At 49.1% G+C, this 12,737-nt stretch overlaps 1 protein-coding gene across 1 annotated transcript in view; it reads left to right on the top strand.

The window, feature by feature from the left end:
• DNAH9 (dynein axonemal heavy chain 9) overlaps positions 1–12,737 on the top strand; it is a 351,242-nt gene that overhangs the window by 26,486 nt on the left and 312,019 nt on the right. Inside the window, exons 8-10 of the mRNA XM_036342089.1 lie at positions 1,537–1,653; positions 3,540–3,690; positions 6,613–6,727. Of these exons, the coding sequence (XP_036197982.1) occupies positions 1,537–1,653; positions 3,540–3,690; positions 6,613–6,727 (383 nt within the window). The remainder of the gene's footprint in view (positions 1–1,536; positions 1,654–3,539; positions 3,691–6,612; positions 6,728–12,737) is intronic.

The following is a 12,737-nucleotide window of genomic DNA, read 5'->3' on the forward strand; positions in this document are numbered from 1 at the left end:
TGTCTTGGGTAGGGTTGGGAGTGGGGGCAGAGCTTTGCTTTTCTGATCAGACTCTGGTTTGCAAGGGAGTACTCAGGGATGAGAGGACGGCCAGACGTGCATTTTCATGATTGGACCAGAGCCCACGCCCTACCCCTGGCCCAGGAGAGCTGAGATCTTAAGTGCAAATCCACAAGAGACAAAAAGAAGAAAGGGGGCCAGGCAGAAATAGGGAATGGAGTTCCCTGAGAAGGGAATGGCTGGTTGCTGGAGAAGGAATCTTAGAGTGAGTGAGTGAAAAGGAAGAAGAAATTAGAGCAGATAATCTGCTCTGAGTGCCTTCAGTTGCCTAGGGAGATCTTAGCAAACCTGGAGAGATGTTGCTTTCTAAGGAAGAACGGGGGGAAATGGCATATTACAAAGCAATCATTACTATTATTTTAACTCTTTTATGAATTGTACCTATAGGATCTTCTGAAGACAACCATGTATTTTCTAAGACAAAACAAATGATAAAACAGAATTCTATGCACAGGGAAACATACCATTATGTTACTATAGTTACTATACTGTTTTTCTACTTACTTTGTCTTTTTATAAGAATATGAATTACTATTGCAAAGCAATAATAACAAATAATAATTCCACCAATTAGGGATTTCAGTTAACAAAATTTCTCTGAAAATTGCTACAGTCTTTGGGTTGCCAGATAAAATATAATAATTGGGACACATATTAAAAATAAATTCATTGTTTATCCAAAGTTTAAATTTAAATGCATAGCCTATATTTTTATTTGCTAAATGTGGCAACCTTAGAAATAATGGCTAGTTGTTGTCTTAATGAATTAAAATGTACTTAGAAGAAATAGTGTGTATTAGTTTAACTAGCTTACTTCCTTCCTAATGGCTAGATTAGTTTGGTTACACTGATTAAACAGGATTTAGATTTGGGAGAGGAAGGAAAGTAGGAGGTATGATGGTAGCCCCATTTCTGGGGTTGTTGCTGTTGAGGTGACTTTTGGGGTGGCATGAGCTGGCACTATGGGTGATAGAGAAGGGGCTTCCGATGGTGGAAGAGGAGGCACAGAGATAGAATGAACCGGTGCCAACCTCACAATTTGACTCACTCACAGTTTGCCTAGGGTAGGGGTTGGCAAACTCATTAATCAACAGAGCCAAATATCAACAGTACAACGATTGAAATTTCTTTTGAGAGCCAAATTTTTTAAACTTAAACTATATAGGTAAGTACATTGTTATTAACTTAATTAGGGTACTCGTAGGCTTAGGAAGAGCCACACTCAAGGGGCCAAAGAGCCGCATGTGGCTCGCGAGCCACAGTTTGCTGACCACTGGCCTAGGGGAAAAAATGCAGCAGACATGGGGTAACTGTATGTCTACATGGATGAAAACTAAGTCATGCCAAGGTGAATTTTGGGAAATGAAAATAAATTCTTGGTCTAATGATTCAAGTGCAAAGATTAGTAGTAGAGAGCATAGTGGGACTGGCTTTTGCAATATCATGATTTTCTATGCCTTTGTGATGTCTCTTCAGGAATTTGAGAATGATGTCTCTAAATTTAACCAGAGAGTAGAAGATCTTGACCGAAGACTGGGGACTATCTTTATTCAAGCCTTTGATGATGCACCTGATTTGGAGCACGCCTTTAAGGTTCGTTCAAGCAGAGAGGGAGCCACCCTATGCTCGATCCTCCCCCACCCTCATCAGCGGAGGGTCGGGATACTCTTCCAGCTGTTTTGCTCCTGCAGATATGAATTGTTCTTCATCTAATAGAGAGGGATCATGAGTGCGCTAGGCAAGGGAGTGCGCAGAATTGGGCTTCTCAGATTGGTCACTAATGCTTTTCTGAAAGCATGATGATGTGAAAATACTTTTCAAAAGAGTTTCTCCCCTTGGGTCTGATCAGTAGGGGACCCATTGAAAGTGAAGAGCTCAGCTGTAGTCACCATCCTGAACCCAGGGTTCTGCAATACCATGGCTCTTTAACCACTGCTGTCAGGGTTGTTTGAGCCGAGGCAAACCACTTACCGTAATTGGTTATGGCATTCAAGTACAGTAACTAGAATAAGAAGACGTGTGCCCTTGCCCTGTATCGCCAAGATTAGCTGGTACAAGAATACAGAGAAGGTTTAGGATGATGAGTAGCTAAATGGCTGCGCAACTGAGAATTCTGAGTTGTGAGACATAAAGACATGACAGATCTGTAAACTATGAAGAGGCCATATCTGTAAAGCCTTAAGGATTAGAACCAGAATTCATCAGTGGAAATGACAAGGAGGCTGATTTTGGCTCAATAAAGGAAAGAGATTTCTGTCAAAACTATTTAAAGATGGAATGGACTTCCTTAAGAAGTGGTTAAGTTTCCAGTCACTGAAAATGTCCAAGCATAGACTAGAATCCATGCTATTCTAGAATATTGGGTAACCCAAATTGCCCGCCCTCATTAGCCATTGAATCTACCTATCTATGTCTATCTATTTACATATAGGTATGTATCTCTTACATAAATACTATTTTAGAGGTTATAAAATGTACAACCTCTAATAAATACCTGGCACTCCACAACTCACATAGAAAAACGAATAGGATTTCTCTCTTCAAGCATTTGAACTGATTCCAGAAATTAGTCTTTCTGAGAATTTTTTCTTGCTCCTCTCAAATTTTAGCCTTCCAAATTCTCAACACCTAGCCTACTTAGCTGCTTCTTTTCCTCTCTATCTTCACCCTCCTTCTCTGTTTTAGGTCTTTTAAAATTTTTATTATTATTATTATTTTTTGTTAATCCTCACCCATTTTTCCATTGATTTTTTTAGAGAGAGTGGAAGGGAGAGGGGGAGAGAGAGAGAAAGAAACATCGATGTGAGAGAGACACACATCAGTTGGTTGCCTCCTGCATGCTCCCCAACAGATCCGGGAATCAAACTGGTAACCCTTTGGTGTGCAGGGGGGCTGATGCTCCAACCATTGAGCACACTGGCCAGGGCTAGGTCTTTTTTTTTTTAATATATTTTATTGATTTTTTACAGAGAGGAAGGAAGATAGAGAATTAGAAACATCGATGAGAGAGAAACATCGATCAGCTGCCTCCTGCACATCTCTTACTGGGGATGTGCCCACAACCCAGGTACATGCCCTTGACCGGAATCGAACCTGGGACCTTTCAGTCTGCAGGCTGACGCTCTATCCACTGAACCAAACCGGTTTCAGCTAGGTCTTTTTTTTAATAGTCTTTTTAATATAGATCAGCTTAACCTTTCTGACAAATTTAAGTTTTCTCTTTATTTTACCCTTTATCCAGATTCTTATATCCCACGAGGGTCCAATAGATAACTTAGCAGACAGGAATCCTTCTCCTTTAGAAGGCAGTCTATGAATATCCACCTACTAATAACTATTGATCCAGTAGCATAATAACAATTGTTTGACCTTCTTACATTACTAGGCATATGAAAGAAAGGCCAGTAAAGAAGACTTATGTAACCTTGGAAATATTGAATCTGTGACTTGCTCCTCCTCTTTCTCCATCTCCCCTGCAGCTGCTAGACATAGCCGGCAACCTCCTCGAAAGACCACTGGTAGCACGAGATGCATCTGATAAGTACCTGGTGCTCCTCCAGATGTTTAACAAAGAATTGGATACAGTGAGGACAATCTACAGTCAGCGTGTCCAGGAGGAGGCAGAACTTGGTAGGCTGGTTGCCAGGGGATTTGGATGGGGGAGCTCTACTGCTGGGAGGGGTGAAACTCAATCCTCTTGTATTTGTTGAATGTCTACTATGGATCTATGTCATTCTCCTGTAAAAGCAAGGACAGTTTGTAGATAATCCAGAGCATTTGGCTGATTGTAGAGTTCATTGAGCTGTGCATTTCCCTGTATCCGGGGCTGAGGTGGGCAGGGTGGCTCAGAGCAGTGAAGTCTTGACAGCCTGTGGGCAGCTGAGACCTTAGCCGAATAGCTGGGTTGACCCCTGGTCAATGTTGCCACAGTGATTAATCTTCAACATGTCTCAATTCCACGGTAGACTTTTATTTTCCTTTCCTGATCCTTCCAATGCCATAGCAACCATACTCCTGAAGGAAGGAACCAGCAGGAGCCTGACATGGGTGGTACCAACCACAGTGTGATGTCTCCGTTTTTATTGCAATTCTTAGATGTCCTGTCTTACCTGTTTGAAAGTCAAACACAAGTTCAATTCAACTTCACAAACATATCTCGAGTCTTTGCTATATGCTAGACACATGTTTGGGCACGAGATGCAGAGGGAAGCCAGGGTAAGGGGTAAAGTAATTAATACCAAAAGTAAGTAAAGTAAGAATGTCCAATCTTTGCTAACTCTGGTCAAGCACTTCGTAGTCCACATGGCCATGGCCTGGTTCTTCAAGGGACACACCAGGTAGGAACAGTTTCCTAGCAGATTATAAGTAGTCCCTGACTCGAGTTATAAAGAACTGTAACAACATAAGATACACAGTGGCTGGGATATCCGGGGGGGAGTTTGTGGAGAAGAGGGCTTTGAGCATAAAAGGTGAGAGAGGGGAAGCAAGAAGAAGCAAAGGCCTCCAGAGAAATGAGAGGAGAGTATTGCTAGGTACCAGGTGGACCTTCCTGTGGGCAAACAGAGTCCGGGGCCAGACTGTGAAGGCCTCTGAGTGCCACCCTAAGGAATCTGGAACCCCGTGTCCAGGCAATAGGAAATTTTCCACGGGTTTTAAGTAATGGAGTGGCAAGACCAGCATGTTTATAAACAGGTTTCATACTGAGGTCATTTAGAATTGTGTCCACTTAGGAAGTCATTCCCCGAAGACCTGCTGGCCTCACCTTCATGTGGGCCATCCTCATGACATCCAGTCACATACAGAATTTGAAATCTCAAATACCTTAGGAGGCCACACTCGTTTTCTCTTGCTGCGTAACAAATTAGTGCAGCCTCAGAGGCCTGCCAGTGCCCATCTTTTAGCTCAGAGTTCTGTAGGCCAGCAGCCCAGCCTGATTGCCTCAGTTTCCCACTCAGAGTATCATGAGGCTGAAATCGAGGTGTCGGCTGGGCTGACTTCTCATCTGGAGGCTCGGGGGTGGTGGGGAAATCCGCTTCTGAGCTCATTTTTGTTGGTAGGATCCAGTACCTGGTGACTGACTATCTCCCTGAGGTCTCTAATTTCCTTGTCGGCTGTCACTGGGAGCACGCCCTATCCTGCCATGCGGGAAGGCTAGAGGCTGCCTCCATCATCCAGCACACTGACTCCTCCTCACCCTTCAGCTCCCTTATCCCCCTCTGACACCAACCAGAGAAAACTCTGCTTCTGTGTGTGGCTCGCCTGAGTAAGTCAGCCCACCCAGGATCTGCTCCCTGTTGCCATGAAACATCGCATCACAGGAATAATATTTTATCCTATTTGCAGTTCCCACCCACACTGAACGAGGAGAGGACTGTGTCAGGGTGAGGGCCACTGGTGGTGTCTAGAATGCTGTGGACCATAGGTCTGCGCTCACATGAGACAGGGAAGTGGTGGAGCTCATGACGATGAAAGGAAGACACCACCGCTCAGCTCCAGCTGCTGTGTAGATGTGGAGGCTGGTATTTGCCAGATCTTCCCATTTTACTAAGAAAGCTGGACACTAATTTTTTTTTGCTGATTTTGTTTTTTATTGTCTAAAGTTTTACATATGTTTCCTTTTTCCCCAGTTGATCCCCCCCGCCAGTCATTCCCACCCCGGGCAAGCCCCCACCGTCCCAGTGTATGTGTCCATTGGTTATGCTAATATGCATGCATACAAGTCCTTTGGTTGCTCTCTAATGCCTCCCCTACCCCTACCATTTGTCTCTGGATCTTTTTTTTTTTTTATTGTCTAAAGTTTTACATATGTCTCCTTTCCCCCCAATTGATCCCCTCCCCCTATCCCTTCCCAGCCGGACAAGCCCCCACCATCCCAGTGTCTGTCCATTGTTTATTCTAATATGCATGCATATAAGTCCTTTGGTTGAGGACACTAATTTTTTAAAAACAAAATCTCATGACTGAAATCTCAACAACTCAGATAAGCAAACTGACACACTGCATGGAGTAAAGTAAGGGTGTCAGGCTCTGTTAACCCTGTCAAGCACTTCGTCATCCTCATGGCCTGGCTCAGTCATAACCTTATTGAATTCGCACATAAGCCATTTACCGAGGGAAAAACTGAGGCCCAGAGAGATTCAATTGTCTGTTAAGGCAGAGTTCCTCAACCCTGACTGTACAGTTAGAATCCTCTGGAGAGCTTTCACAAAATACAAATGACAGGGCCCCACCCAAACCAATTGAATGCAGAATCAGGCATCAGTCTTTTTAAAGACCCCCACATGATGCAGATGGGTAGCCAGGTTGAAAGTCACTGATGTGAAGTTAGAAAGCCAGTGAGTGGCAGAGCTGGGTGTGACCCCTGTCTTCTGACCCTGTCCCATGCTCTCCCCAAGGCCACTCTTACTCCTTAGGCAAGCACAGTGGCCTCCAGTAACTCCCATCTCCCGTGAGCACAGGGTGACTTCAGCATGTGGACTAGCTGGCAGGGTGTTCCTGGGCAGAGGGGCTGGGAGTCAAGCCTCACTCATTCTGGCTGTGCTGTGTCTCCAGGCTTCTCCCCGGTGCACAAGAACATGCCCTCAGTGGCTGGGGGTCTCCGCTGGGCCCAGGAGCTGAGGCAGCGCATCCAGGGTCCCTTCGCCAACTTCGGGCACATCACACACCCGTGAGTACCTTCCTCCTGGATGGGGGGTTTGATTTAGGCCTCTGCTCCTGCTCTGGATTTTGACTGTTGCATTAATGCATCTCACTTACGCAAGGCATGAAAATTATCCGTGTTTCTTTCCATGTTCAGCATCTGACCAGTGTCTTAGTCTATTTGGGCTGCTATAACAGGATGCTATAGATTAGATGGCTTATCAACATTAGAAATTAACTCCTCACAGTTCTGGAGCCTGGGAAGTCCAAGATCATGGTGCTGGCAGATTTGGTGTCTAGTAAGAGCCCTCTCTTTGGTTCATAGACAGCCGTCTTCTCACTGCATCCTCACATGGCAGAAGGAGCAAGGAAGCTCCGTGGAATCTTCTTAAGGGGGCACTAACCCCATTCATAGGGGCTCCACACTTGTGACCTAATCACCTAAAAGTCCCACCTCCTAATACCATTACATTGGGGAATTCGGCTTCAACATATGAATATGGGGAGGGAATACACACATTCAGTCCATAACAACCAGATATTGGCCAAACAGTAACAAGACGGATACATTTGAGTTGACTACTGGGACCCCTGGTGTTAAATGAGGCTGGATGGACAAGAGGCTGGCTCCTTTTGCTCCAGGAGATTCATTTCTGGAGGAAAGTGAGTCAGGGATTTGGAGCTCTGTGGAGTGTGCTCACGTGTCTCCCTCTGACGCATGTCTCTTGGCTACTGAGGCCGCTGGAAGAGAATGAAGTGTGGTGTGAGGACCTCATCTGTCAGAACGCCCCAGTGCTTGTTAAAATGCAGGCTCCCACCTCACCCCTCACCGACTGGTCTGAATCTTGGGGCCGGGTGGTGCCTGTGGATCTGCTTCCTCTGCGAGCTCCCTGGTGATTCTGCGGTGACCAGATGTGGAAACCACGGGCCTGCCTCGCAGCTGATTCTGGAAGCCGAGCTAGTTAGAGGCATGTGAGCTGCTGGGAGTGAGAGAAGAGCTGTTGGCGATACCATGTTCAGGATCCTAGGGAAGGGCAGTCTTCCTCTGACCCCTCTTTCTGAAGACTGGACATATGAAAAGCACTTGGCAAACACAACAGGAACAAAGGAACTGAAATCTGGGCACCAACATCACAGGTTTTTTGAGCTATAAATGGCCTTAGAGACCATCTCGCCCAGGTGGCCAGACATGGAAAGGTCTCAACATCATTAATCATCAGGGAAATTCAAATCAGAACCAGGAGAGATCACCCACACCTGTTAGGATGGCTGTCATCAAAAAGAAATAACAAGTGTTGGTGAGGATATGGAGAAAAGGAACTGTCTTGAGCTCTGTTGGTGGAATTGCAAATTGGTGCAGCCACCATGGAAAACCATATGGCGGTTCCTCAAGAAATTAAGAATAGAACTATCAATCCCCCCAGAAGGCATATACCCACTGGAAATGAAACCATCATGTCGAAAGGATGTCTGTGCCCCCATGTTCACTGCAGCATTCTTTACAAGAGCCAAGACATGGAAACAACCTAAGGGTTCATTGGTGGATGAATGGATAAACAAAATGTGGCATAAGCAAAATAATAGAATATTATTCAGCCATAAGGAAGAAGGAGAGCCTGCCATTTGCAACATGGAGGGAACTGGAGGGCATTGTGCTAAGTGAAATAAGTCAGATGGAGAAAGACAAATACTGATGATCTCACTGATATGTAGAATCTGGAAACAGAGCTTAAGAAAAAGAGATAACATTTGTGGTTATCTGGCCATCAGAGGCATGAGTGGAGGGTGCGGGATGGGTGCAGGTTTTCCAAAGAGACAAACTTCTCGCTGTAAGAGGAAGCAGCCACGGGGTGATGCGCAGCTTGGCGCCGTAGCTAACGGTGCTGCATGGTGCACTTGAGAGCTCTTAAGTGGGCAGATCCTAAAAGTTCTCATCACAAAGAAAACACCAGTCCTTCCTTTTTTTTGCATTTATATGAGATGATGGATGTTTACTAAACTAATTGCAGTAGTCATTTCACAGTGCATGTAAGTCGCTATGTACACCTTAGACTAAAACTGGGGAACATGTGAAAAGACTAACTGCTTTCATAGGAAAGAAGATGATGTCAAGCACCCAGGATGGCGTTTAAGGGGCCTCCCCATGCCCAGCGCAGCCGAGCAGAAAGACAGGACACGTGGGGAATCTCCCGCCTGCTCTAGAGAAGCTGCAAACCGAGGTTTTCATGTGAAGCACCCAACTTCAAAATTAGCAGGCAGTCCGATTTCTCTCACACTCCTCACAGAGCAAGCACGCATGCCGGAGGTCAGGTCTGCTTTGTGGGTCACACCCATGTGGCCTCTGCTCTGGTCTGGGCTCTTTATGTTGCTGATGGACAGCTGGAGTGAGGAGGTGCCTACAGAACTAGGAGCTGGGGGAGACCTGGAAGTCCGGGTCTCCGAAATCCCAGCCCAGAGCACTTCCCAGGAACCCCTCAGCCATGGCAGGTCTGGCCCAGAGCAAGCTGAGCCCCCTTCTTCTCAAACACACTCCCCAAGTGGGAGGGAGAAGATGAATGAATGGAGAAGGCTGCTGCCAGGACTGTGGACTGTGGGACTGTCACAGGTCCTGTTCCCTGGAGCAATTGCTGACATGCATGTGCAGGATTTACATGTGCAAGGAGGGGGGGATGGGCAGAGAGAAAATTGAGCAGGGGTATAGTTGCAAGGAGGCCTCAGCAGATCCTCTGGGGGGGACTCTGGCCCTGCAGGTTACAGGACTTTGTGCCCCCACATGAACTACATGATGGGCATGGGATGTCAGGGAGGTGGCTCCCTTAGCTGAGGGTGTTCCCACAGAGTGAGGCAGCCTTGCCTCACCAACAGCCAAAACTCCCAGCCAGAGGGAGGTTGAGGGGTGGGAGGGGCCATGGGAGTGCCTGGTCCCGAGAGGGGATCTGAATGGCAACCCAATGCCCTTAACAATCCCATGGAAAGTTCCACTTGTTTTAAAAGTGAATTCAAAACTGCACTGTGCCCTGTAATATATATTTATTGGTTATTACAAACTAGAGACCCATTGCACAAAGATTTGTGCAATAGGCCTCCTTTCCCCTGGCTGCCAGCACCAGTTTTCCTCTGGCACCCGGGACCCAGACCTTCACTCTGGCCACCGCCTTCCATCTTTGCTCTGGACACAGTCTTCGCTGCAGCTGGAGCCATCAGTCTTTGCTCCTCGCTCCAGCCAGAGTCTTCAGTCTCCGGCCAGAGCCGCTCCTGTAGCTCCTTCTGCCCCCCCCACCCTCGCCCTCCTAGCTTGATCGCTGCTTTGCCTGCAGACCTCGCCAACAGGCTCCTGGATCCCAGGGGGCCACTTTGCCTGCTGCCCGGCTTTCCGATCATGATCACAATCACGGGCGGCAGGCAAGGCGGCTCCTGGGTCCCGGGGGGCCACCTAGCCTGTGGCCTGGCTTTCCGGCGTCTCCTGGGGTCGCACACAGGGGCCTGGATGGCAGCTCCCGGTGTCCTGCCCTGCCTGCAGTATGCAAATTAGCCACCATCTTTGTTGGCGGTTAATTTGCATATCGTGCTGATCAGCTAATGGTAATGGTAGCGAAGGTACATTTAATTACCATGTTTGTCTATTATTAGATAGGATTTTTTTTATTCCTCACCATGAAATGAAATCGAATCTACAGGGAGTTTCACAGCACCTACTCCTGTGACATCTCAAACCTTCCAGGGGACTGCGGCAGGCCCCAGCGTGGGGACTCTCCCCTCCATGTGCCCCAGTCTCTCTCCTCGTGTGCCCCAGACTCTCTCCTCCGTGTGCCCCAGACTCTCTCCTTGTGTGCCCCAGACTCTCTCTTCCCTGTGCCCCAGATTCTCTCCTCCGTGTGCCCCAGACTCTCTCCTCCGTGTGCCCCAGTCTCTCTCCTCCGTGTGCCCCAGACTCTCTCCTCCGTGTGCCCCAGACTCTCTCCTCCGTGTGCCCCAGTCTCTCTCCTCCGTGTGCCCCAGACTCTCTCTTCCGTGTGCCCCAGACTCTCTCCTCCGTGTGCCCCAAACTCTCTCCTCCACGTTCCCCAGTCTCTCTCCACCGTGTGCCCCAGACTCTCTCATCCGTGTGCCCCAGACTCTCTCCTCCGTGTGCCCCAGTCTCTCTCCTCCATGTTCCCCAGTCTCTCTCCTCCACGTGCCCCAGACTCTCTCCTAGTGTGCCCCAGACTCTCTCATCCGTGTGCCCCAGTCTCTCTCCTCCACGTGCCCCATACTCTCTCCTCCACGTGCCCAGACTCTCTCCTCCGTGTGCCCCAGTCTCTCTCCTCCGTGTGCCCCAGACTCTCTCCTCCGTGTGCCCCAGTCTCTCTCCTCCGTGTGCCCCAGTCTCTCTCCTCCGTGTGCCCCAGTCTCTCTCCTCCGTGTGCCCCAGACTCTCTCCTCCGTGTGCCCCAGACTCTCTCCTCCGTGTGCCCCAGTCTCTCTCCTCCCTGTTCCCCAGTCTCTCTCCTCCACGTGCCCCAGACTCTCTCCTTGTGTGCCCCAGACTCTCTCTTCCGTGTGCCCCAGTCTCTCTCCTCCACGTGCCCCAAACTCTCTCCTCCACGTGCCCAGACTCTCTCCTCCGTGTGCCCCAGTCTCTCTCCTCCGTGTGCCCCAGACTCTCTCCTCCGTGTGCCCCAGTCTCTCTCCTCCGTGTGCCCCAGACTCTCTCCTCCGTGTGCCCCAAACTCTCTCCTCCACGTTCCCCAGTCTCTCTCCTCCGTGTGCCCCAGACTCTCTCCTCCGTGTGCCCCAGACTCTCTCCTCCGTGTGCCCCAGTCTCTCTCCTCCATGTTCCCCAGTCTCTCTCCTCCACGTGCCCCAGACTCTCTCCTTGTGTGCCCCAGACTCTCTCATCCGTGTGCCCCAGTCTCTCTCCTCCACGTGCCCCAAACTCTCTCCTCCACGTGCCCAGACTCTCTCCTCCGTGTGCCCCAGTCTCTCTCCTCTGTGTGCCCCAGTCTCTCTCCTCCGTGTGCCCCAGTCTCTCTCCTCCCTGTGCCCCAGACTCTCTCCTCCACGTGCCCCAGACTCTCTCTTCCGTGTGCCCCAGACTCTCTCCTCCGTGTGCCCCAAACACTCTCCTCCACGTTCCCCAGTCTCTCTCCTCCGTGTGCCCCAGACTCTCTCCTCCGTGTGCCCCAGACTCTCTCCTCCGTGTGCCCCAGTCTCTCTCCTCCGTGTGCCCCAGACTCTCTCCTTCGTGTGCCCCAGTCTCTCTCCTCCGTGTGCCCCAGACTCTCTCCTCCGTGTGCCCCAGTCTCTCTCCTCCATTTGCATAGGCCCTTGAGTTGCCAACTCTGATGGCTGGAGACCCCATGAATGAGTGACAGTAATGTCTGCAATGTTTTGTGTTCAGTTGCCCTGCAGATTCAGCCTGTGGCTTCTTTTATGGAGTCAATCCATCCACACCACAGACTTCCTTCTACTTTCCCTGCATTGCTGTCTTTCTCTCTTCCAGCCTCTTCCTTTCCCAGGCATGAAATGAGATGGGGTTATGAGACCTGTGGAAGTCCCACAGCTCGGGAGGGGAGGGCTGGGCGAGAGCCGCCTGCTTTGAGGCCCTTTCCCCTTCTCCTCTTGGAACCACCTGCGTGCTCGCATGGAGGGACTGAGCACCGGAAAGCCAGGGCTTCCTCTGCAGCGGGGCTCACACTGAGAGCCAGGGCATCGGTGAGAAACCTGTGTTGGCTTAAAGAGCAAACAGTGTTAAGGAATCTTTGCAATAAGCTGTCTTATTTTGCTAGCAGAACAAACAAAAACAGACCCTTCAGCACAGTGTGAAGGTTCCTGAAAATTATAGATATTTCGCCAATTTTCCCAGGGCCTGGCTCTCGTTTTCTGTTGCAAAGTGTCAGACAGGAGCAGGTGCGGGTGGCGGTGTGGGCGCCGGACTCTGCTCACGCTCCTCTGTGGTCATCATTCCTGTGGGAGCCCCTGAGCATGTCTGTGCATGTGGGCGAGTGTGTATATGGCACGTGTGGTGCATGTGTGTTCATTGTGTGTGCACATATAGG

This window comes from Myotis myotis, unplaced genomic scaffold (genome assembly GCF_014108235.1).
Source record: "Myotis myotis isolate mMyoMyo1 unplaced genomic scaffold, mMyoMyo1.p scaffold_m19_p_17, whole genome shotgun sequence".
Lineage (NCBI taxonomy): Eukaryota > Metazoa > Chordata > Mammalia > Chiroptera > Vespertilionidae > Myotis > Myotis myotis.